This window comes from Coregonus lavaretus, assembly GCF_964263955.1.
Source record: "Coregonus lavaretus genome assembly, contig: HAP1_SCAFFOLD_5784, whole genome shotgun sequence".
NCBI lineage: Eukaryota > Metazoa > Chordata > Actinopteri > Salmoniformes > Salmonidae > Coregonus > Coregonus lavaretus.
In genome coordinates, this window is record NW_028162811.1 from 9,972 (window position 1) to 37,410 (window position 27,439).

The following is a 27,439-nucleotide window of genomic DNA, read 5'->3' on the forward strand; positions in this document are numbered from 1 at the left end:
CTTACCATGGTGCTAGCCTTACTAGCCTTACTAGCCTTACCATGGTGCTAGCCTTACTAGCCTTACTAGCCTTACTAGCCTTACCATGGTGCTAGCCTTACTAGCCTTACTAGCCTTGCTAGCCTTACTAGCCTTGCTAGCCTTACTAGCCTTACTAGCCTTACCATGGTGCTAGCCTTACTAGCCTTACTAGCCTTACTAGCCTTACTAGCCTTACTAGCCTTACCATGGTGCTAGCCTTACTAGCCTTGCTAGCCTTACTAGCCTTACCATGGTGCTAGCCTTACTAGCCTTACTAGCCTTACCATGGTGCTAGCCTTGCTAGCCTTCCTAGCCTTACTAGCCTTACCATGGTGCTAGCCTTACTAGCCTTACTAGCCTTACCATGGTGCTAGCCTTACTAGCCTTACTAGCCTTACCATGGTGCTAGCCTTACTAGCCTTACTAGCCTTACCATGGTGCTAGCCTTACTAGCCTTACTAGCCTTACTAGCCTTACCATGGTGCTAGCCTTACTAGCCTTACTAGCCTTGCTAGCCTTACTAGCCTTGCTAGCCTTACTAGCCTTACTAGCCTTACCATGGTGCTAGCCTTACTAGCCTTACTAGCCTTACCATGGTGCTAGCCTTACTAGCCTTACTAGCCTTACCATGGTGCTAGCCTTACTAGCCTTGCTAGCCTTACTAGCCTTACTAGCCTTGCTAGCCTTACTAGCCTTACTAGCCTTACTAGCCTTACCTACAGAACAGCCCCTCCTTACCTCCAGGCTCTAAAACTACACCCCACTTAACCAGCACTTGACCCCCCCAACCCCCCTTCTAGCTCTGACAGATACGTTATTGAGGAAGAATGTCCTTTCTATGCCTTTGATGTGGTTGTCCCACCTAGCAATTGTTGTTACACGTGGTCTGCCACTGCGAGGACGATCAGCTGTCCGTCCTGTCTCCCTGTAGCGCTGTCTTAGGCGTCTCACAGTACGGACATTGCAATTTATTGCCCTGGCCACATCTGCAGTCCTCATGCCTCCTTGGAGCATGCCTAAGGCACGTTCTTTTGGTGTTTTTCAGAGTCAGTAGAAAGGCCTCTTTAGTGTCCTAAGTTTTCATAACAGTGACCTTAATTGCCTACCGTCTGTAAGCTGTTAGTGTCTTAACGACCGTTCCACAGGTGCATGTTCAATAATTGTTTATGGTTCATTGAACAAGCATGGGAAACAGTGTTTAAACCCTTTACAATGAAGATCTATGAAGTTATTTGGATTTTTACGAATTATCTTTGAAAGACAGGGTCCTGAAAAAGGGAAGTTTCTTTTTTTGCTGAGTTAACCTAACTATAATCAGTTTAACTATAACCAATTTTAACTATAACCTAACTATAAGCAGTTTAAGTAAGTTTCTTACTTGAAGACATTGTAGAGGCTCATGGGAAGGGTCACAGTGAAGGAACAACCTGGAGATGACATCACAGAAACCAATCAGAACACAACATCCCATCTGAACCAATCACACAGCAAGGTGCACCCAACGGACCAATGGGAGCTCACCGAGGATCATGAAAGTGAAGAGGTCTCGGTAGTGGAAGTTCCACCAGATTGGTTCATACCACGTCTCCACGCCAACCATCGCTGTGAAGATGTACACTATAGAGATGGACTGAGAGAGAGAGAGAGAGAGAAAGAATGAAGGATGAGGGGCCGTGTGTGTGTATTCAATAGGTAGGTGTGTAGGTATATATAATAATAGGTGGGTGTGTAGGTATATATAATAATAGGTAGGTGTGTAGGTATAGATAATAATAGGTAGGTGTGTAGGTATAGATAATAATAGGTAGGTGTGTAGGTATAGATAATAATAGGTAGGTGTGTAGGTATAGATAATAATAGGTAGGTGTGTAGGTATAGATAATAATAGGTAGGTGTGTAGGTATAGATAATAATAGGTAGGTGTGTAGGTATATATAATAATAGGTAGGTGTGTAGGTATAGATAATAATAGGTAGGTGTGTAGGTATAGATAATAATAGGTAGGTGTGTAGGTATAGATAATAATAGGTAGGTGTGTAGGTATAGATAATAATAGGTAGGTGTGTAGGTATAGATAATAATAGGTAGGTGTGTAGGTATAGATAATAATAGGTAGGTGTGTAGGTATATATAATAATAGGTAGGTGTGTAGGTATAGATAATAATAGGTAGGTGTGTAGGTATATATAATAATAGGTAGGTGTGTAGGTATATATAATAATAGGTAGGTGTGTAGGTATGGATAATAATAGGTAGGTGTGTAGGTATGGATAATAATAGGTAGGTGTGTAGGTATATATAATAATAGGTAGGTGTGTAGGTATGGATAATAATAGGTAGGTGTGTAGGTATGGATAATAATAGGTAGGTGTGTAGGTATGTATAATAATAGGTAGGTGTGTAGGTATATATAATAATAGGTAGGTGTGTAGGTATAGATAATAATAGGTAGGTGTGTAGGTATAGATAATAATAGGTAGGTGTGTAGGTATAGATAATAATAGGTAGGTGTGTAGGTATAGATAATAATAGGTAGGTGTGTAGGTATAGATAATAATAGGTAGGTGTGTAGGTATAGATAATAATAGGTAGGTGTGTAGGTATGGATAATAATAGGTAGGTGTGTAGGTATGGATAATAATAGGTAGGTGTGTAGGTATGGATAATAATAGGTAGGTGTGTAGGTATGGATAATAATAGGTAGGTGTGTAGGTATGGATAATAATAGGTAGGTGTGTAGGTATAGATAATAATAGGTAGGTGTGTAGGTATAGATAATAATAGGTAGGTGTGTAGGTATAGATAATAATAGGTAGGTGTGTAGGTATAGATAATAATAGGTAGGTGTGTAGGTATAGATAATAATAGGTAGGTGTGTAGGTATAGATAATAATAGGTAGGTGTGTAGGTATAGATAATAATAGGTAGGTGTGTAGGTATAGATAATAATAGGTAGGTGTGTAGGTATAGATAATAATAGGTAGGTGTGTAGGTATAGATAATAATAGGTAGGTGTGTAGGTATAGATAATAATAGGTAGGTGTGTAGGTATAGATAATAATAGGTAGGTGTGTAGGTATAGATAATAATAGGTAGGTGTGTAGGTATAGATAATAATAGGTAGGTGTGTAGGTATAGATAATAATAGGTAGGTGTGTAGGTATAGATAATAATAGGTAGGTGTGTAGGTATAGATAATAATAGGTAGGTGTGTAGGTATATATAATAATAGGTAGGTGTGTAGGTATATATAATAATAGGTAGGTGTGTAGGTATATATAATAATAGGTAGGTGTGTAGGTATATATAATAATAGGTAGGTGTGTAGGTATATATAATAATAGGTAGGTGTGTAGGTATATATAATAATAGGTAGGTGTGTAGGTATATATAATAATAGGTAGGTGTGTAGGTATATATAATAATAGGTAGGTGTGTAGGTATATATAATAATAGGTAGGTGTGTAGGTATATATAATAATAGGTAGGTGTGTAGGTATATATAATAATAGGTAGGTGTGTAGGTATATATAATAATAGGTAGGTGTGTAGGTATATATAATAATAGGTAGGTGTGTAGGTATATATAATAATAGGTAGGTGTGTAGGTATATATAATAATAGGTAGGTGTGTAGGTATATATAATAATAGGTAGGTGTGTAGGTATATATAATAATAGGTAGGTGTGTAGGTATATATAATAATAGGTAGGTGTGTAGGTATATATAATAATAGGTAGGTGTGTAGGTATATATAATAATAGGTAGGTGTGTAGGTATATATAATAATAGGTAGGTGTGTAGGTATATATAATAATAGGTAGGTGTGTGTCCTACTCACCACTTGGCTGATGTCATAGCCCCAGGGCAGGAAGAGGACTCCTGTGTTGTATTTCTCCCAGTGAGACAGGATGAATGAGAACAGGACAACCCACAGGATGTAGTACAACGTGGCCACGCCCACACCGCTCGCGCCACGCCCAAATATGGAGTAGACGGTGGCCACGAAGAACACACAGGCCCAGCTGTCCAGGCCGTGGTCAAACAGCTCCCCCAGTGGTGTGGAGGAGTTAGTACGCCTCGCCTGCTTACCATCCACACCGTCTTTATAACAGAGAGAGAGAGAGACAGAGACACACACACCAGTAAAAAAACACACACACACACACACACACACACACACCCCAGTAAGAACACACACAGCAGTACTGACCCAGTGTATACGCCAGGAAGTTGAAGAGTCCTGCAGTGACCCAAACACAGCTTGGCACATGTGTGTTTCCTTCAGCTAAGACACAGACACACCCCAAAACACACACAACCAGAAACACACACACACACACACACACACACACACACACACACACACACACACACACACACAACCGGAAACACACACACACAAACAGAGAGAAATCAATGACTTAGTAAGGTAGGCTACATATCAGTCCATTGTTGCATCAACTAGTCCTTTCATTAATCATTCCAGGGTCTTTGCGTACACAGTGTTACGTTTCGGGACCCTATTTGATAAAAAATATATATATAATCAGTCTGGTATGAGAACGGTAGCCCCTGTCTGCAAAATCAGGGTGTTTGCAGAAAGCTGAGCATCTTGGCTATTGATCGGTGCCTTCAAATCTTTGGTGTAACTTCCTACCATATATGGGCATACAAATGTATAATGGCAGGCCGAGCCGATGACCTCATTTCAAGATGGTGGGAACAAATCTAGCCTATTGCCAATGTTATCCGATGATGTATGACTTAATGGCAACATCGAATGTCCACCGAGTGACTATATTTTTGCGCATCAAAAACTTGATGTTGTCTGCTTACGTGCTGTAGGCATCCATTACACGGGGGATTGGCTACTATGGCACCTTGATAGTCTTGTAGCCAATGAGAGAAGCTTTCCAGGGATATGCAGTTGACTGGGTGGTACAGAGCAAGGCCTATAACCTTTTATGCGTAATGCGAACTATTGCTACCGGGCTCAGAGACTTGGAAACGTCCCGTGACCACACCTGACACCACTTACTAAAACATCTGCCCATTTCTAGTTGTTAGGTCTATCAATCCCATTTTTTATTCTGATATTGTTCACATGTTGTGGAAGCCATCTGATGTGTTTCCAGCTCTACTCATCAATAATTCACTTATAGCTTGTCAATGAAAGATGACTTTCAAAATAAAAACACGGTTATTTTGTGTGTGCTTGATCTTGGGTATTCTGAACTATGTAACTCCTATCTATCTTCTGATCATTTACTCATCATCTCCCAGATGTCTTCTTTCCAAATATACCAAGTTCCTGCATTTTAGAATCATTATTATTATTATTATTAGAATCATGCACATGAATAGCAGTCACTTTTGGGTATGTCTATTTAGGCTGAAATCTACATTTTGCCATTAGTGAGCAGTGAGCTTTTCTTTACACACACTAGAGTTGTCATTGGGCATGAACATCAGAGCCTGGTCCGACCTAAGCCCGCTGAGCTGAGGCCCAAGCCCCAGAATCAAAGAAATTGAATGAGCCCGGCCAGATAAAAAAGCCCTATTTCTAGAAAACAAAATATTGATTTTAACTGTTGAGAACAATTAGGTGGAGGTGGAAGCAGAGTGAGGAGACAAGGAAACAGCCCTCGTCTTAGTGAGGAGACAAATAAACAGCCCTCGTCTTAGTGAGGAGACAAAGAAACAGCCCTCGTCTTAGTGAGCAGACAAGGAAACAGCCCTCGTCTTAGTGAGGAGACAAGGAAACAGCCCTCATCTTAGTGAGGAGAGGAAAAGTCACCTAGTTATGATCAACTGAATGAATCCAGTAGGCAATAGGTTCATGTAGGGCTGTCCCCGACCAAAAAAATATTGGTCTACCGAAAGTCGTCTATTCTTTCGACCAGTCGATTGGTAGAAATGTTAAAACGTCATTTTTTTCATATATAGACAAACTCTGTGTTTTAATTAGGGCTGACCCTATTTAGTCGATTGTTTGGTCGATTGTTTGGTCGATAGGCTGTTGGTCGACAAAGATTTTTTAGTCGAGCACTCTAAAATAAACAAATAAAATATATACAGTACCAGTCAAAAGTTTGGACACACCTACTCATTCAAGGGTTTTCCTTTGTTTTAACTATTTTCTACATTGTAGAATAATAGTGAAGACATCAAAACTATGAAATAACACATATGGAATCATGTAGTAACCAAAAAAGTGTTAAACAAATCAAAATATATTTTATATTTGAGATTCTTCAAAGTAGCAACCCTTTGCCTTGATGACAGTTTTGCACACTCTTGGCATATATATATATATATATATATATATATATATATATATATATATATATATATATATATATATATATCAAAAATATATATATTTTTTAAATGGCACACGAGACACCCGTCTGATTCACGCCTGTCTCAGCGGACTAATCCATTGGGGAAGCTGCGGGGATGGCACACGAGACACCCGTCTGATTCACGCCTGTCTCAGCGGACTAATCCATTGGGGAAGCTGCGGGGATGGCTCACGAGACACCTGTCTGATTCACGCCTGTCTCAGCGGACTAATCCATTGGGGAAGCTGCGGGGATGGCTCACGAGACACCTGTCTGATTCACGCCTGTCTCAGCGGACTAATCCATTGGGGAAGCTGCAGGGATGGCTCACGAGACACCTGTCTGATTCACACCTGTCTCAGTGGACTAATCCATTGGGGAAGCTGCGGGGATGGCTCACGAGACACCTGTCTGATTCACGCCTGTCTCAGCGGACTAATCCATTGGGGAAGCTGCGGGGATGGCTCACGAGACACCTGTCTGATTCACGCCTGTCTCAGTGGACTAATCCATTGGGGAAGCTGCGGGGATGGCTCACGAGACACCCGTCTGATTCACACCTGTCTCAGTGGACTAATCCATTGGGGAAGCTGCGGGGATGGCTCACGAGACACCTGTCTGATTCACGCCTGTCTCAGTGGACTAATCCATTGGGGAAGCTGCGGGGATGGCTCACGAGACACCTGTCTGATTCACGCCTGTCTCAGTGGACTCAGTAATTGATAGAAGAATTTGGTAATGACTAATTATTACACCCCGAAACTGTGTGAAATGTGTTAGAATCATAAGACTGTAATCTGATAATGTGTGTAGCTTAGTTAGAAGTACAATGAGGCAGTTGTCTTATTTTTGTCTTTAGGCAAGCAGAAGTGCAAAACGATTGAAACCAATAACAGGAGACCGGTTTCAAAAACAGATGTCCCCACACAGGGAAGGGGAGTGAGAGGCTTGCAGAATATTGTGAGAACAGCGATAACTATGTATGGGAATAGAGAAGAAATGCAGCCTGCCCGAGCAAGGAGTAGACTATGATAAGAACATGTGTGTGTGTGTGTGTGTGTGTGTGTGTGTGTGTGTGTGTGTGTGTGACCTGATGGTCAGGAGAGCAGAGGATAACCATATGAGCTAAACCCAGGTGTGAGGTTACAAGATGTGTACGGTGGAAAATACAGCCGCCTAAAGCCTAAAGCGGGGTGGGATTTTTCCTCTGACGTATGTGTATAAAAAGATTGTGCGCCCATTTTGGGACAGAGCGCTCTCATGAATAAAGGCTGACCATTGCAGAAAGGGGTCTTTGTTAATTCATTATTTAACTAGAGATTGACAACCTCTGGGAATTATTAAAAGATTTGAGAAGTAGTTGACTTCAACCATTGAGATAACAAAATTCTCGTGACAATTGGTCCTTCGAGCCGGATCTCAAGACCCGTTGTTGTCGTCCCAGGGAACCCCGAAACCGTGCACGGGCGGATCTAGGATCCGTGAGACAAAGACCTGACATCTGAGATTGATGGTTTAATTCAGGCCGGTGGTGACCTGGTTCACGACAGGAACGGTGACGAGATCTAACCAAAATTGAAAATCCCACCCTGCAAGAATAAGGTCAGTAATCTTTATTCATGGTTTGGGGGAATTGAATCTGTAACCTGCAGTAAAAAGTAACAGTTTACATTTGCTGTAGTGAGGTTCCGTCAATAATCCAAAATGGGATCGACATCGCGGTAGCCCGTTTTTAGACGTTTATCTAGAGAAAACCCAATGCGCCAGTATTCTAGATAAATATAAAACGGGGAAAAGGCCGGGTGTAAGATCAAAAACGGAGTGGGGGTCCGAAATTGACTCCAGGTAGTTGAGGCCATTACCAAAAATAAACTAACCTTGTGTTGCGTTCAATCTGGGATTGTCAATAGTACACAGGAAGGAAGTAAACTTCTACGTTTTTAGACATTTATCCAGTATTGTAGATAAATATAAATCGGGGGTGAAACTTCAAGGAGGGAAATAACTATTATCGTGTGAGATAGATACATTAAACAAGTCAAAAGTTATATAATCAACTGTAGATTAGCCGTAACTCTATCAGTTTCAGTGAAAACTGAAGCCTTACAAATTCCGGGTTACCGATAGTGTTAACTAATAATCATATAAGGTTGTATACGTGTGAGACCTAATGATCCATCAAAAGTCGCGATAATTAATTGTTTCAAGGAAGGGACTGAAATAGGTCGCATGAGAAAGAAGGTTACTACAATTGAGTATTTTAAGAGAGGTATGGAATCGAGGGGCGTCTGGACGCAGACCAACTCGAATCCATGGTAAAACAGATGCACACGGTGTGTAAAGGCAGAGCAGAGAGAGAGCGAGTGGAAGGGCTAGATACGGCCAGGGTGTGGCTCTCTGAGGCTCGAAAGAGAGAAGAGGGAGAAAGACAGAAAAAGGAAGTTAAAGAGAAAGAAGTGGAAAGTAAGAAAGAGAAGGCTAAGACAGAACCCAGTAGAGCGGTCCAGATCCAGACAGAACCCACAGCTCCCCCAGTAGAGCGGTCCAGATCCAGACAGAACCCACAGCTCCCCCTGTAGAGCGGTCCAGATCCAGACAGAACCCACAGCTCCCCCTGTAGAGCGGTCCAGATCCAGACAGAACCCACAGCTCCCCCTGTAGAGCGGTCCAGATCCAGAACCCACAGCTCCCCCTGTAGAGCGGTCCAGATCCAGAACCCACAGCTCCCCCTGTAGAGCGGTCCAGATCCAGACAGAACCCACAGCTCCCCCTGTAGAGCGGTCCAGATCCAGACAGAACCCACAGCTCCCCCTGTAGAGCGGTCCAGATCCAGACAGAACCCACAGCTCCCCCTGTAGAGCGGTCCAGATCCAGACAGAACCCACAGCTCCCCCTGTAGAGCGGTCCAGATCCAGACAGAACCCACAGCTCCCCCAGTAGAGCGGTCCAGATCCAGACAGAACCCACAGCTCCCCCTGTAGAGCGGTCCAGATCCAGACAGAACCCACAGCTCCCCCAGTAGAGCGGTCCAGATCCAGAACCCACAGCTCCCCCAGTAGAGCGGTCCAGATCCAGACAGAACCCACAGCTCCCCCTGTAGAGCGGTCCAGATCCAGACAGAACCCACAGCTCCCCCTGTAGAGCGGTCCAGATCCAGAACCCACAGCTCCCCCTGTAGAGCGGTCCAGATCCAGACAGAACCCACAGCTCCCCCAGTAGAGCGGTCCAGATCCAGACAGAACCCACAGCTCCCCCTGTAGAGCGGTCCAGATCCAGACAGAACCCACAGCTCCCCCTGTAGAGCGGTCCAGATCCAGACAGAACCCACAGCTCCCCCTGTAGAGCGGTCCAGATCCAGACAGAACCCACAGCTCCCCCTGTAGAGCGGTCCAGATCCAGAACCCACAGCTCCCCCTGTAGAGCGGTCCAGATCCAGAACCCACAGCTCCCCCTGTAGAGCGGTCCAGATCCAGACAGAACCCACAGCTCCCCCTGTAGAGCGGTCCAGATCCAGACAGAACCCACAGCTCCCCCAGTAGAGCGGTCCAGATCCAGACAGAACCCACAGCTCCCCCTGTAGAGCGGTCCAGATCCAGACAGAACCCACAGCTCCCCCTGTAGAGCGGTCCAGATCCAGACAGAACCCACAGCTCCCCCAGTAGAGCGGTCCAGATCCAGACAGAACCCACAGCTCCCCCTGTAGAGCGGTCCAGATCCAGACAGAACCCACAGCTCCCCCTGTAGAGCGGTCCAGATCCAGACAGAACCCACAGCTCCCCCTGTAGAGCGGTCCAGATCCAGACAGAACCCACAGCTCCCCCTGTAGAGCGGTCCAGATCCAGAACCCACAGCTCCCCCAGTAGAGCGGTCCAGATCCAGACAGAACCCACAGCTCCCCCTGTAGAGCGGTCCAGATCCAGACAGAACCCACAGCTCCCCCAGTAGAGCGGTCCAGATCCAGACAGAACCCACAGCTCCCCCTGTAGAGCGGTCCAGATCCAGAACCCACAGCTCCCCCAGTAGAGCGGTCCAGATCCAGACAGAACCCACAGCTCCCCCTGTAGAGCGGTCCAGATCCAGACAGAACCCACAGCTCCCCCTGTAGAGCGGTCCAGATCCAGACAGAACCCACAGCTCCCCCAGTAGAGCGGTCCAGATCCAGACAGAACCCACAGCTCGCCCTGTAGAGCGGTCCAGATCCAGACAGAACCCACAGCTCCCCCTGTAGAGCGGTCCAGATCCAGACAGAACCCACAGCTCCCCCTGTAGAGCGGTCCAGATCCAGACAGAACCCACAGCTCCCCCTGTAGAGCGGTCCAGATCCAGACAGAACCCACAGCTCCCCCTGTAGAGCGGTCCAGATCCAGACAGAACCCACAGCTCCCCCTGTAGAGCGGTCCAGATCCAGACAGAACCCACAGCTCCCCCTGTAGAGCGGTCCAGATCCAGACAGAACCCACAGCTCCCCCTGTAGAGCGGTCCAGATCCAGACAGAACCCACAGCTCCCCCTGTAGAGCGGTCCAGATCCAGAATATATCCCTCCTTGGTAGATCAGGCCTGGAGGGAGAATCCAGAAGATGAAGTGGTTGTGGTGGGGGGGAAGGGTGCCACCGCAGGCTGCTGCCGTGGAGCCTCCACCCCCTTACCAGAACCAAGGGGAAGCTAGGAGAGAGAGGAGATAGGGGTAGAAACCCAGGAAAGAGGGAGGGCTAGACGGAGAGTATCGAGATAAACTTAATCAACTACGTAACAATCTCAGAGATTACTACCATAGACATGCTGATTTTTCTCAAATCCATGAGTGCAAACAGGTAGCAGATGGGCTGTATCATCAACAATTACAAATAGCCTGATTGGTTGGGGCACAGCAACACTGATTGAGGTTAAAAGGTATGCCGTTCACCAACAGCAGAACGGGAGAGAGAAGAGGAGTAAGAGAGGCCTGAAGGGAGTTGAGTATCTCATGCCAACTCTCAGGGAGACAGGAGGCCAGAACAAAGGGGCAGTGTCCTGGAAATCACAGTCTGTTTTTTTTGTCAGTTCTGCTGGGAGTATATTTGATGAAGGGGATTTGTGTTGAATGAGAGGGTAGAGATTTCATAAAATAATAATTGGAATAATAATTATATATTAACTTGCTCACCCAAAACGTAGACATACGTCATGGGTGAGACATAATTAATATGGGTTTTCTGAATAAACTGACCATAAGTAATGAGGTTAAAGACGTAAGTTATAATATTGAACAAAGCCAATTTAGGGTTTCCATTAAGGAACGTCATTTTGTATCAGATGGTAAGACGACAGACCATTGTGATAGTAGTGGGATTTATTTGTCATTTTAATCACATAGAGTGAATAAATCACGTCTTTATGAGTGTAAATGATCTGCTGGTATGTGTTGCTGGAATGGATACTACAGAGTGTCTGGTTTGGGGATGTATAAGGGACGGTTTGGGGATGTATAAGGGACGGTTTGGGGATGTATAAGGGAAGGTTTGGGGATGTATAAGGGACGGCTTGAAACGTTTGCGTGGTAGTCATTTATTTTATTTTTTCTTTCGTTGCCTAAGGGTTTGCTAGATAAAACGATTGAGAATGGTGGCGTAATGTCTATAAATAAATTGGATATTGATAATATGGATATGAATTCAATATATGATGGTAAAATACAGCAAGTGTTCGGTGTTACTTGTAGCCTACTTAGAAAGGACAGTTGCCTATATCTGCTGTATTCTAAACAATGACGGATTGGGGGTTTCATAAGAGGTGGTTATAATTTTAGTTGATAACAGAGGTAATAGGGTGTAGTTTACGACAACTAGAGAAGCGAATGTCTTATATTCATGGGAAGGGAAGTAAGGGAACTCAGAGAATAATAGGATTATTAAACAAACACTAAGAATAATGAAACAGTGTTGGAAGGAAGCAGAGTATGTAAGATAACATCGACTGACTGGTCTGGTGGATAGTATAACATAGTAGTTTAAGTTGCATCTCTGGGAATAGATGTTTTGTTTGTTTTGACTATAACTTAAAAATAATTGGTTATCTGTTAAAGTAATGTTAGATGGAAAGACAGCGGTAGAGGATAGAGATTGTACAGGGTTTCCTGCGTAAAAAAAAAAAAGTAATAGAAATTGGGTGATAAGAAATGTTGAATTGCATTGTTTAAGCAAGAATGGTATTAAATTCATGCTTTCTAGTTATGTGTATACAAGTTGTATTCGTTTTTAGTGGTGTGGATAGAATTGACTAATGCCAGGATTTAGTAAACGAAGCAGAGGGTAATGTGGAGCGGATGTCTGAATAGTTTGTTTATACAACAGTGAGTTCTGCAGACAGTTCGCGTTGACCAATGGGAGATCGTTTTTACCATTAGGCTGATGGCGTAGTAAACATTTTCAGAAGGTTCTGGATTTATTAAACAATACGTTTATATTTTAATAAATTAATGCAACAGGTTTAAATCAGTAGATTCAGGAGTCTTATGGCTTGGGGGTAGAAGCTGTTCAGGAGTCTTATGGCTTGGGGGTAGAAGCTGTTCAGGAGTCTTATGGCTTGGGGGTAGAAGCTGTTCAGGAGTCTTATGGCTTGGGGGTAGAAGCTGTTCAGGAGTCTTATGGCTTGGGGGTAGAAGCTGTTCAGGAGCCTTATGGCTTGGGGGTAGAAGCTGTTCAGGAGTCTTATGGCTTGGGGGTAGAAGCTGTTCAGGAGTCTTATGGCTTGGGGGTAGAAGCTGTTCAGGAGTCTTATGGCTTGGGGGTAGAAGCTGTTCAGGAGTCTTATGGCTTGGGGGTAGAAGCTGTTCAGGAGTCTTATGGCTTGGGGGTAGAAGCTGTTCAGGAGTCTTATGGCTTGGGGGTAGAAGCTGTTCAGGAGTCTTATGGCTTGGGGGTAGAAGCTGTTCAGGAGTCTTATGGCTTGGGGGTAGAAGCTGTTCAGGAGTCTTATGGCTTGGGGGTAGAAGCTGTTCAGGAGTCTTATGGCTTGGGGGTAGAAGCTGTTCAGGAGTCTTATGGCTTGGGGGTAGAAGCTGTTCAGGAGTCTTATGGCTTGGGGGTAGAAGCTGTTCAGGAGTCTTATGGCTTGGGGGTAGAAGCTGTTCAGGAGTCTTATGGCTTGGGGGTAGAAGCTGTTCAGGAGTCTTATGGCCTGGGGGTAGAAGCTGTTCAGGAGTCTTATGGCTTGGGGGTAGAAGCTGTTCAGGAGTCTTATGGCTTGGGGGTAGAAGCTGTTCAGGAGTCTTATGGCTTGGGGGTAGAAGCTGTTCAGGAGTCTTATGGCTTGGGGGTAGAAGCTGTTCAGGAGTCTTATGGCTTGGGGGTAGAAGCTGTTCAGGAGTCTTATGGCTTGGGGGTAGAAGCTGTTCAGGAGTCTTATGGCTTGGGGGTAGAAGCTGTTCAGGAGTCTTATGGCTTGGGGGTAGAAGCTGTTCAGGAGTCTTATGGCTTGGGGGTAGAAGCTGTTCAGGAGTCTTATGGCTTGGGGGTAGAAGCTGTTCAGGAGTCTTATGGCTTGGGGGTAGAAGCTGTTCAGGAGCCTTATGGCTTGGGGGTAGAAGCTGTTCAGGAGTCTTATGGCTTGGGGGTAGAAGCTGTTCAGGAGTCTTATGGCTTGGGGGTAGAAGCTGTTCAGGAGTCTTATGGCTTGGGGGTAGAAGCTGTTCAGGAGTCTTATGGCTTGGGGGTAGAAGCTGTTCAGGAGTCTTATGGCTTGGGGGTAGAAGCTGTTCAGGAGTCTTATGGCTTGGGGGTAGAAGCTGTTCAGGAGTCTTATGGCTTGGGGGTAGAAGCTGTTCAGGAGTCTTATGGCTTGGGGGTAGAAGCTGTTCAGGAGCCTTATGGCTTGGGGGTAGAAGCTGTTCAGGAGTCTTATGGCTTGGGGGTAGAAGCTGTTCAGGAGTCTTATGGCTTGGGGGTAGAAGCTGTTCAGGAGTCTTATGGCTTGGGGGTAGAAGCTGTTCAGGAGCCTTATGGCTTGGGGGTAGAAGCTGTTCAGGAGTCTTATGGCTTGGGGGTAGAAGCTGTTCAGGAGTCTTATGGCTTGGGGGTAGAAGCTGTTCAGGAGTCTTATGGCTTGGGGGTAGAAGCTGTTCAGGAGTCTTATGGCTTGGGGGTAGAAGCTGTTAAGGAGTCTTATGGCTTGGGGGTAGAAGCTGTTCAGGAGTCTTATGGCTTGGGGGTAGAAGCTGTTCAGGAGTCTTATGGCTTGGGGGTAGAAGCTGTTCAGGAGTCTTATGGCTTGGGGGTAGAAGCTGTTCAGGAGTCTTATGGCTTGGGGGTAGAAGCTGTTCAGGAGCCTTTTGGACCTAGACTTGGCGCTCCGGTACCGCTTGCCGTGCGGTAGCAGAGAGAACAGTCTATGACTAAGGTGGCATTTTTATGAATGTTTTATTGGATTTTGCATTGTATTATGTAGCGTGTATTGCATTATGTATTGTATTATGTAGTGAATATTGTATTATGTATTGTATTATGTAGTGTTTATGTAGTGTATTATCTAGTGTGTATTGTATTATGTAGTGTATTATGTAGTGTATTATCTAGTGTATTATCTAGTGTATTATGTATTATATTATGTAGTCTATTATTTAGTGTATTATGTAGTGTATTATGCAGTGTATATTGTATTATTTTATGTAGTGTATTATGTATTGTATTATGTCATGTGTATTGTATTATATTATATAGTGTATTAAGTAGTGTATTATTTAGTGTGTAGTCTATTATGTGGTGTATTATGTAGTACATTATGTAGTGTATTATGTAGTGTGTATTGTATTATGTAGTACATGATGTAGTGTATTATGTAGTGTGTATTGTATTATGTAGTGTATTATGTAGTGTGTATTGTATTATGTAGTGTATTATCTAGTGTATGAAGTAGTGTATTATGTATTATGTATTTGATTCTGTAGTGTGTATTGTATTATGTAGTGTATTATGTAGTGTATTATGTAGTGTGTATTGTATTATCTTGTGTATTATCTCGTGTATTATGTTGTGTATTAAGTAGTGTGTATTGTATTATGTAGTGTATTATCTAGTGTATTAAGTAGTTTATTATGTATTATGTATTTGATTCTGTAGTGTGTATTGTATTATATTGTGTAGTGTATTACGTAGTGTATTGTAGTGTAGTGCGTGTTGTATTGTATTGTATTATGTAGTGTATTACGTAGTGTATTGTATTGTATTATGTATGTGATACGTGGTTGGGATACGACTGTGATCTGTGGTTGTCTCACCGGTCTACCTGTAGGCCTCTCTGGGAGCGTCTGCTGAATGGCTGAATTGTAATGTAAATGTGCTATTTATGTATATTTATGTATATTATGTATTTTTTGTTGTTTCCTGTTTGGACCCCAGGAAGAGAAGCATCCGTAGCAGCTACACAGAACAAAAATATAAACGCAAAATGTTAAGTTTTGGTCCCATGTTTCAAATCAAATCAAATTTTATTTGCCACATGCGCCGAATACAACAGGTGTAGACATTAGTGAAATGCTTACTTACAAGCCCTTACCCAACAATGCAAAGTAAAACAAATTTTAAAAAAGTGTTAAGCAAAAAAAATAAAAGCAAATAACTAAAGAGCAGCAGTAAAATAAAATAACAGTAGGGAGGCTATATACAGGGGGGTACCGGTACAGAGTCAATGGGAAATAACAGTAGGGAGGCTATATACAGGGGGGTACCGGTACAGAGTCAATGTGTAATAACAGTAGGGAGGCTATATACAGGGGTACCGGTACAGAGTCAATGTGTAATAACAGTAGAGAGGCTATATACAGGGGGGTACCGGTACAGAGTCAATGGGAAATAACAGTAGAGAGGCTATATACAGGGGGGTACCGGTACAGAGTCAATGTGTAATAACAGTAGGGAGGCTATATACAGGGGGGTACCGGTACAGAGTCAATGGGAAATAACAGTAGGGAGGCTATATACAGGGGGGTACCGGTACAGAGTCAATGGGAAATAACAGTAGGGAGGCTATATACAGGGGGTACCGGTACAGAGTCAATGTGTAATAACAGTAGGGAGGCTATATACAGGGGGTACCGGTACAGAGTCAATGTGAAATAACAGTAGGGAGGCTATATACAGGGGGTACCGGTACAGAGTCAATGTGTAATAACAGTAGCGAGGCTATATACAGGGGGGTACCAGTACAGAGTCAATGTGAAATAACAGTAGAGAGGCTATATACAGGGGGTACCGGTGCAGAGTCAATGTGCGGGGGCACCGGCTAGTTTCATGAGCTGAAATTTGTTTACATCCATGTTAGTAAGAATTTCTCCTTAGCCAATATAATCCATCCACCTGACAGGTGTGGTATATCAAGAAGCTGATTAAACAGCATGATCATTACACAGGTGCACCTTGTGCTGGGGACTATAAAAGGCCACTCTAAAACGTGCAGTTTTGTCACAACACAATGCCACAGATGTCTCATATTTTGAGGGAGTGTGCAATTGGCATGCTGACTGCAGGAATGTCAACCAGAGCTGTTGCCAGATAATTTAATGTTCATTTCTCTACCATAAGCCGCCTCAAAAGTCATTTTAGACAATTTGGCAGTACGACCAACCAGCCTCAAACCGCAGACCACGTATAACACACCAGCCCAGGACCTCCACATCCCGCTTCTTGACCAGCGGAATTGTCTGTGACCATACACCCAGATAGCTGATGAAACTGTTGGTTTGCACAACTGAAGAATTTCTGTCAGAAACCGTCTCAGGGAAGCTCATCTGCGTGCTCGTCGTCCTCACCAGGTTCTTTGACCTGACTGCGGTTCGACGTCGTAACCAACTTCAGTGGGCAAATGATCACCTTCGATGGCCACTGGCACGCTGGAGAAGTGTGCTCTTCACAGATTAATCCCGGTGTCAACTGTACCGGGCAGATGGCAGACAGCGTGTATGGCATCGTGTGGGCGAGCGGTTTGCTGATATCAACGTTGTGAACAGAGTGGCCCCATGGTGGCGGTGGGGTTATGGTATGAGCAGGCATAAGGTATGGGCAGTTGGTAGCTCAATTGGTAGAGCATGGCGCTTGTAACGGCAGGGTAGTGGGTTCGATCCCCGGGACCACCCATACGTAAAAATGTATGCACACATGACTGTAAGTGGCATATTATTATTATATTATTATAAGCTACGGACAACAAACACAATTTTATTGATGCACAGAGATACTGTGACGAGATCCATCCGCTGCCATCACCTCATGTTTCAGCATGATAATGCACGGCCCATTGTCACAAAGATCTGTTCACGATTCCTGGAAGCTGAAAATTTCCCAGTTCTTCTATGGCCTGCATACTCACCAGACGTCACCCATTGAGCATGTTTGGGATGCTCTCGATCAACGTGTACGACAGCGTGTTCCAGTTGCCACCAATTTCCAGCAGCTTCGCACAGCCATTGAGAGGAGTGAGACAACATTCCACTCCACAATCAACAGCCTGATCAACTCTATGTGAAGGAGAGGTGATAGTACTGGCGCCGACAAAGATAGCGGCCTCGCGACTAGCTCTTAGGAAACTTTGTAGTACTTTGCTTTTTTATGTATTATTTTTTACATTATTAGCTCAGAAAGTGTTTTGTATCATTACATACAGCCGGGAAAAACTATTGGATATCAGAGCGGCTGTAACTCACCAGCATTACGACCAGGAATACGACTTTCCTGGAGCAGATCCTTTGTTTGCTCTCCCCAGGGAAATTGAACTGATTCCAGCGGCTGACCCAAAACATTGCCGGCGGAGGAGAGGCACTCGGAGTGGCCTGCTGGTTCGACTTAGGAGGCGCGCACACCACCCACCGCTTCCAACTATACTACTCGCTAATGTTCAGTCTTTGGATAACAAGGTCGACGAGCTCAGGGCAAGGATTTCTTTCCAGAGAGACATCAGGGCCTATTTTACGGAAACATGGCTCTCTGGGGATATTCTGTCGAAATCGGTCCAGCCAAATGGGTTCTCAGTTCATCGCGCAGACAGTAATAAATATCTCTCCGGGAAGCAGAAGTGCGGAGGTGTGTGTTTCATGATTAACGACTCATGGTGTAAATGTAGTAACATACAGGAACTCAAGTCCCTTTGTTCACCCGACCTAGAATACCTCACAATCAAATGCCAACCGTATTATTTTCTTCTGTTATAGTCCCGGCCGTGTATATCCCCCTCAAGCCGATACCACGACGGCCCTCAAAGAACTACACTGGAGTTTCTGCAAACTGGAAACCACATATCCTGAGGCTGCATTTATTGTAGCTGGGGATTTTAACAAAGCAAATTTTGAGGACTAGGCTGCCGAAGTCCTATCAACATATCGACTGTTGTACTCGGGCTGCTAAAATACTCGACCATTGCTATTCGAACTTCCGGGATGGTTATAAGGCCCTCCCCCGCCCTCCTTTCGGCAAATCTGACCACGCCTCCATTTTGCTCCTCCTTTCCTATAGGCAGAAACTCAAAACAGGAAGTACCCGTGCTAAGGACTATACATACTGCTTGACTAGTTGGGCCCAAGCTTGCTGTAAAACAGTAAGACCTATTCAGTCTGTCTACAAACAGGCTCTCAAAGTGCTTGATAGGAAGCCCAATAGCCATCATCACTGTCACATCCTTAGAAAGCATGAGCTCCTGAGTTGGGAAAATCTTGTGCAATACACCGATGCATGTCTTGTATTCAAGATCCTAAATGGCTTGGCTCCCCCTCCACTCAGTATTTTTGTTAAACAGAAAACCCAAACATATGGCAGCAGATCCACAAGGTCTGCCATGAGAGGTGACTGTGTAGTTCCCCTAAGGAAAAGCACCTTTAGTAAATCCGCTTTTTCTGTGAGAGCTTCCCATGTCTGGAATACACTGCCATCAGACACACATAACTGCACCACATATCACACTTTCACAAAATGCTTGAAGACATGGCTAAAGGTCAATCAGATCTGTGAACATGGTCCCTAGCTGTGTGTTGCCGCTTTCCATGTCTGTTGTCTGTAACTTGTGAGGTGTGGAAACACTTTGTTGCTTTTATGAATTTTGTCTTGCTGCTTTTTGTTCTATGTTGCTCGGTCTGTATGCTACGTCTTGTTTGTCCTATGTTGCTATGTCTGTATGCTATGTCTTGTTCTATGTTGTTATTGTCTATATTGTAATTGTTTTTAATAACCTGCCCAGGGACTGCGGTTGAAAATTAGCCGGCTGGCTAAAACCGGCACTTTTACTGAAACGTTGATTAATGTGCACTGTCCCTGTAAAAATAAACTCAAACTCAAACTCAAACAACGCTGGTCTGACCAATCGGAATCCACGCTCCAAGATTGTTTTGATCACGCGGACTGGATGGGTAGCTTGCGAAAATAATTTAGACGAATACACTGAAACGGTGACTGAGTTTATCAGGAAGTGTATAGGTGATGTTGTGCCCACTCTGACTATTTAATCCTACCCTAACCAGAAACCGTGGATAGATGGCAGCATACGCGCAAAACTGAAAGCGCGAACCACCGCATTTAACCATGGCAAGGTGACTGGGAATATGGCAGAATACAAACAGTGTAGCTACTCACTCCGCAAGACAATTAAACTGGCAAAACATCAGTATAGAGACAAAGTGGAGTAGCAATTCAACGGCTCAGACACGAGACGTATGTGGCAGGCTACAGGGTCTACAGACAATCACGGACTACAAAAGGAAAACCAGCCACGTCGCCGACACCGACGTCTCGCTTCCAGACAAGCTAAACACCTTCTTCGCCAGCTTTGAGGCTAACACAGTGCCACCGACGCAGCCCACTACCAAAGACTGTGGCCTCTCCTTCTCCGTGGCCGATGTGAATGAGACATTTAAGCATGTTAACCCCCGCAAGGCTGCCGGCCCAGACGGCATCCCTAGCCGCGTCCTCAGAGCATGCGCAGACCAGCTGGCTGGTGTGTTTTACGGACATATTCAATCTCTCCCTTTCCCAGTCTGCTGTCCCCACATGCTTCAAGATGGCCACCATTGTTCCTGTACCCAAGAAAGCAAAGGGTAACTGAACTAAATGACTATCGCCACGTAGCACTCACCTCTGTCATCGTGAAGTGCTTTGAGAGACTAGTCAAGGATCATATCACCTCTATCTTACCTGTCACCCGAGACCCACTTCAATTTGCTTACCGCCCCAAAAGATCCACAGACGATGCGATCGTCATCACACTGCACACTGCCCTATCCCATCTGGACAACAGGAATACCTATGTAAGAATGCAGTTCATTGACTACAGCTCAGCATTCAACACCATAGTACCCTCCAAGCTCATCATTAAGCTCGAGGCCCTGGGTCCGAACCCCGCCCTGTGCAACTGGGTCCTGGACTTCCTGACGGGCCGCCCCCAGGTGGTGAGGGTAGGAAACAACATCTCCACTTCGTTGATCCTCAACACTGGGGCCCCACAAGGGTGCGTGCTCAGACCCCTCCTGTACTCCCTGTTCACCCATGACTGCGTGGCCAAGCACGCCTCCAACTCAATCATCAAGTTTGCAGATGACACAACAGTAGTAGGCTTGATTACCAACAATGACGAGACAGCCTACAGGGAGGAGGTGAGGGTTCTGGGAGTGTGGTGCCAGGAAAATAACCTCTCACTCAACGTCAACAAAACAAAGGAGATGATTGTGGACTTCAGGAAACAGCAGAGGGTGCACCCCCCCCCCTATCCACATCGACGGGACCGCAGTGGAGAAGGTGGAAAGCTTCAAGTTCCTTGGCGTACACATCACTGACAAACTGAAATGGTCCACCCACGCAGAGAGTGTGGTGAAGAAGGCGCAACAGAGCCTCTCAACCTCAGGAGGCTGAAAAAATGTGGCTTGGTCGCTAAGACCCTCAAACTTTTACAGATGCACAATTGAGAGCATCCTGTAGGGCTGTATCACCGCCTGATACGGCAAACGTATCGGTCTGCCGAACGCATTACCGGGGGCAAACTACCCGCCCTCCAAGACACCTACAGCACCAGATGTCACAGGAAGGCCAAAAAGATCATAAAATCACATTTTATTTGCCACATGCACCGAAAACAACAGGTGTAAAGATTACTGTGAAATGTTTACTTACAGCCCTTAACCAACAATGCATTTATTTTTTAATACAAAAGTAAAATAAAACAACAAAAAAGTGTTGAGGAAAAAAAAAAGCAGAAGTAAAATAAAATAACAGTAGGGAGGCTATATACAGGGGGGTACCAGTGTCAATGTGCGAGGGCACCGGCTAGTTGAGGTAATATGTACATGTGGGTAGAGTTAAAAGTGACTATGCATAAATAATTAACAGAGTAGCAGCAGCGTAAAAAGATGGGGTGGGGGTGCAAATAGTCCGGGTAGCCATGATTAGCTGTTCAGGAGTCTTAAGGCTTGGGGGTAGAAGCTGTTGAGAAGCCTTTTGGACCTAGACTTGGCGCTCCGGTACCGCTTGCCGTGCGGTAGCAGAGAGAACAGTCTATGACTAGGGTGGCTGGAGTCTTTGACAATTTTGAGGGCCTTCCTCTGACACCGCCTGGTATAGAGGTCCTGGATGGCAGGAAGCTTGGCCCCAGTGATGTACTGGGCCGTACGCACTACCCTCTGTAGGATCTGAGGACCCATGCCAAATCTTTTCAGTCTCCTGAGGGGGAATAGGCTTTGTCGTGCCCTCTTCACAACTGTCTTGGTGTGTTTGGACCATGATAGTTCATTGGTGATGTGGACACCAAGGAACTTGAAGCTCTCAACCTGTTCCACTACAGCCCCGTCGATGAGAATGGGGGCGTGCTCAGTCCTCTTTTTTTTACCTGTAGCCCACAATCATCTCCTTTGTCTTGGTCTAGTTGAGGGAGAGGTTGTTATCCTGGCACCACACGGCCAGGTCTCTGACCTCCTCCCTACAGGCTGTCTCATCGTTGTCGGTGATCAGGCCTACCACTGTTGTGTCTTCGGCAAACTTAATGATGGTGTTGGAGTCGTGCCTGGCCATGCAGTCATGGGTGAACAGGGAGTACAGGAGGAGACTGAGCACGCACCCCTGAGGGGCCCCCGTGTTGAGGATCAGCGTGGCAGGTGTGTTGTTACCTACCCTTACCACCTAGGGCGGACCATCAGGAAGTCCAGGATCCAGGATCCAGTTGCAGAGGAAGGTGTTTAGTCCCAGGATCCTTAGCCTAGTGATGAGCTTTGAGGGCACTATGGTGTTGAACGCTGAGCTGTAGTCAATGAATAGCATTCTCACGTACAGTGAGGGAAAAAAGTATTTGATCCCCTGCTGATTTTATATGTTTGCCCACTGACAAAGACATGATCAATCTATAATTTTAATGGTAGGTTTATTTGAACAGTGAGAGAAAAACGCATGTCAAAAATGTTATAAATTGATTTGCATTTTAATGAGGGAAATAAGCATTTGACCCCCTCTCAATCAGAAAGATTTCTGGCTTCCAGGTGTCTTTTATACAGGTAACAAGCTGAGATTAGAAGCACACTCTTAAAAGGGAGTGCTCCTAATCTCAGTTTGTTACCTGTATAAAAGACACCTGTCCACAGAAGCAATCAATCAATCAGATTCCAAACTCTCCACCATGGCCTAGACCAAAGAACTCTCCAAGGATGTCAGGGACAAGATTGTAGACCTACACAAGGCTGGAATGGGCTACAAGACCATCTCCAAGCAGCTTGGTGAGAAGGTGACAACAGTTGGTGTGATTATTCGCAAATGGAAGAAACACAAAATAACTGTCAATCTCTCTCAGCCTGGGGATCCATGCAAGATCTCACCTCGTGGAGTTGCAAAGATCTCACCTCGTGGAGTTGCAATGATCATGAGAACGGTGAGGAATCAGCCCAGAACTACACGGGAGGATCTTTTCAATGATCTCAAGGCAGCTGGGACAATAGTCACCAAGAAAACAATTGGTAACACACTACGTCGTGAAGGACTGAAATCCTGCAGAGCCCGCAAGGTCCCCCTGCTTAAGAAAGCACATATACAGGGCCGTCTGAAGTTTGCCAATGAACATCTGAATGATTCAGAGGAGAACTTGGTGAAAGTGTTGTGGTCAGATGAGACCAAAATCGAGCTCTTAGGCATCAACTCAACTCGCCGTATTTGGAGGAGGAGGAATGCTGCCTATGACCCCAAGAACACCATCCCCACCGTCAAACATGGAGGTGGAAACATTATGCTTTGGGGTTGTTTGTCTGCTAAGGGGACAGGACAACTTCACCGCATCAAAGGGACGATGGACGGGGCCATGTACCGTCAAATCTTGGGTGAGAACCTCCTTCCCTCAGCCAGGGCATTGAAAATGGGTCGTGGATGGGTATTCCAGCATGACAATGACCCAAAACCTACCATTAAAATTATAGATTGATCATTTCTTTGTCAGTGGGCAAACGTACAAAATCAGCAGGGGATCAAATACTTTTTTCCCGAAGCGGTCAAGCCGGAGCGCCAAGCGCTACAGAGGTGATGGTGGTGTTTCTAGTGTTACACCTGTTTGTTCTACCCCAGCAGCTGATCCGTAAGGCGCTACAGGGGGTAGTGCGTATGGCCCAGTACATGAAACCAAAATAGAACTTTTTGGTAAAAACTCAACTCGTCGTGTTTGGAGGACAAAGAATGCTGAGTTGCATCCAAAGAACACCATACCTACTGTGAAGCATGGGGGTGGAAACATCATGCTATGGAGCTGTTTTTCTGCAAAGGGACCAGGACGACTGATCCGTGTAAAGGAAAGAATGAATGGGGCCATGTATTGTGAGATTTTAAGTGAAAACCTCCTTCCATCAGCAAGGGCATTGAAGATGAAACGTGGCTGGGTCTTTCAGCATGACAATGATCCCAAACACACCGCCCGGGCAAGGAAGGAGTGGCTTCGTAAGAAGCATTTCAAGGTCCTGGAGTGGCCTAGCCAGTCTCCAGATCTCAACCCCATAGAAAATCTTTGGAGGGAGTTGAAAGTCCGTGTTGCCCAGCGACAGCCCCAAAACATCACTGCTCTAGAGGAGATCTGCATGCAGCAACAGTGAGTGAATACCAGCAACAGTGAGTGAAAACCTTGTGAAGACTTACAGAAAACGTTTGACCTGTGTCATTGCCAACAAAGGGTATATAACAAAGTATTGAGAAACTTTTGTTATTGACCAAATACTTATTTTCCACCATAATTTGCTAATAAATTCATTAAAAATCCTACAATGTGATTTTCTGGATTTTTTTTTCTCATTTTGTCTGTCATAGTTGACGTGTACCTATGATGAAAATTACAGGCCTCTCTCATCTTTTTAAGTGGGAGAACTTGGACAGTTGGTGGCTGACTAAATACTTTTCCCCCCACTGTATAACCACGTTACATGATTTACGAATGGCAAGGGGATATATGAAATTGAGTGAAATTCAGTTCGACACCTTTTCTCAACTAGTCAACACTTGCTGTTCAGTTGTCAATCAAAGCACAGTAAATAGTCTACCATGAGCCACTACTCCGCGTGGCTGGCTATGTGAAACACGTGAAAGAAAATAAATGAATGTGCCAGAAAATAATCATTAGACTAAGAGGATTGACTCATCACCACATTACCAATTAAGAAGAAATTAGACTGCAACCATTCTAGCAGGAGAGGGCTCAACAGACTAGCCAATTGAAACTTTTAAATGAAAAATAACTTAGCCAGACTGTAAGCGGCTGATTAGCCCCAGCCGGTGCTAATGGAAAACACCACATACACTCTGTTGATTCTGTGTCTCGGGTGGGAGATGCAATAGTTATTTAATGAAGGGCTCAATATCTCCTTTTTCCGTTCTTTCTAGTACTATATATTTATTTTTATTTTTTCTGGTGTGTGTGTGTGTGTGTGTATACAGTGGGGAGAACAAGTATTTGATACAGTGGGGAGAACAAGTATTTGATACACTGCCAATTTTGCAGGTTTTCCTACTTACAAAGCATGTAGAGGTCTGTAATTTTTATCATAGGTACACTTCAACTGTGAGAGATGGAATCTAAAACAAAAATCCAGAAAATCACATTGTATGGTTTTTAAGTAATTAATTTGCATTTTATTGCATGACATAAGTATTTGATACATCAGAAAAGCAGAACTTAATATTTGGTACAGAAACCTTTGTTTGCAATTACAGAGATCATACGTTTCCTGTAGGTCTTGACCAGGTTTGCACACACTGCAGCAGGGATTTTGGCCCACTCCTCCATACAGACCTTCTCCAGATCCTTCAGGTTTCAGGGCTGTCGCTGGGCAATACGGACTTTCAGCTCCCTCCAAAGATTTTCTTTTGGGTTCAGGTCTGGAGACTGGCTAGGCCACTCCAGGACATTGAGATGCTTCTTACGGAGCCACTCCTTAGTTGCCCTGGCTGTGTGTTTCGGGTCGTTGTCATGCTGGAAGACCCAGCCACGACCCATCTTCAATGTTCTTACTGAGGGAAGGAGGTTGTTGGCCAAGATCTCGCGATACATGGCCCCATTCATCCTCCCCTCAATACGGTGCAGTCGTCCTGTCCCCTTTGCAGAAAAGCATCCCCAAAGAATGATGTTTCCACCTCCATGCTTCACGGTTGGGATGGTATTCTTGGGGTTGTACTCATCCTTCTTCTTCCTCCAAACACAGCGAGTGGAGTTTAGACCAAAAAGCTATATTTTTGTCTCATCAGACCACATGACCTTCTCCCATTCCTCCTCTGGATCATCCAGATGGTCATTGGCAAACTTCAGACGGGCCTGGACATGAACTGGCTTGAGCAGGGGGACCTTGCGTGCGCTGCAGGATTTTAATCCATGACGGCGTAGTGTGTTACTAATGGTTTTCTTTGAGACTGTGGTCCCAGCTCTCGTCAGGTCATTGACCAAGTCCTGCCGTGTAGTTCTGGGCTGATCCCTCACCTTCCTCATGATCATTGATGCCCCACGAGGTGAGATCTTGCATGGAGCCCCAGACCGAGGGTGATTGACCGTCATCTTGAACTTCTTCCATTTTCTAATAATTGCGGCAACAGTTGTTGCCTTCTCACCAAGCTGCTTGCCTATTGTCCTGTAGCCCATCCCAGCCTTGTGCAGGTCTACAATTTTATCCCTGATGTCCTTACACAGCTCTCTGGTCTTGGCCATTGTGGAGAGGTTGGAGTCTGTTTGATTGAGTGTGTGGACAGGTTTCTTTTATACAGGTAACGAGTTCAAACAGGTGCAGTTAATACAGGTAATGAGTGGAGAACAGGAGGGCTTCTTAAAGAAAAACTAACAGGTCTGTGAGAGCCGGAATTCTTACTGGTTGGTAGGTGATCAAATACTTATGTCATGCAATAAAATGCAAATTAATTACTTAAAAATCATACAATGTTCTCCCCACTGTAGATATTTAGAGGGAGCAGTAGTCTAGTAGAGAGACAGAGATATTTAGTCTAGTAGAAGCCAAGGTGCACTAGTAGGAGGAGTAAAAATAATCAGTTTAATAGTAGTAGTATTATAATAGTAGTGTAATAGTAGTAGTAGTAATAACAATAGTAGTAGTGTTATAATAGTAGTGTAGTAGTAGTAGTAGTAGTAGTAGTAATAATAACAATAGTAGTAGTGTTATAATAGTAATAACAGTAATAATAGTATAATAATAAATAGTAGTATTATAATAGTAGTGTAATAGTAGTAGTAGTAGTAGTAGTAGTAGTAGTAGTAGTAGTAGTAGTAGTATAATAATAAATAGTAGCATTATAATAGCAATAAGAGTATTGTAGTAGTAAACTTTGGGGCTTGGACTGAGCAGTACCGGATGCATCAAAGTGGTAGTCGTAGAAGGTGAGCATGAGGAAGTTGAAGACCAGAAACATGAAGCCAGTGAAGGTGATGAGGTTAGGAGCTAACCACCTGGGTATCACCTGGAGGAGAGGAGAGAGAGAGAGAGAGGTTAGGAGCTAACCAACTGGGTATCACCTGGAGGAGAGGAAAGAGAGAGAGAGGTTAGGAGCTAACCAACTGGGTATCACCTGGAGGAGAGGAGAGAGAGAGAGAGAGAGAGAGAGAGAGAGGTTAG

The 27,439-nt window shown here is 44.6% G+C and overlaps 1 protein-coding gene across 1 annotated transcript; it reads right to left on the reverse strand.

Annotated features, from left to right (window-relative positions):
* Positions 1–1,399: 1,399 nt before the first annotated feature.
* On the reverse strand, positions 1,400–27,420 carry LOC311118822 (ethanolaminephosphotransferase 1-like; the record flags this gene model as incomplete). Its single annotated transcript, XM_084193602.1, has 5 exons — positions 27,176–27,420; positions 4,235–4,309; positions 3,863–4,125; positions 1,543–1,651; positions 1,400–1,448 (listed from the first exon to the last, which is right to left on the reverse strand). Coding segments are annotated over exons 1-5 (557 nt in total), but the record flags the coding sequence as incomplete, so codon positions are not given.
* Positions 27,421–27,439: the final 19 nt, after the last annotated feature.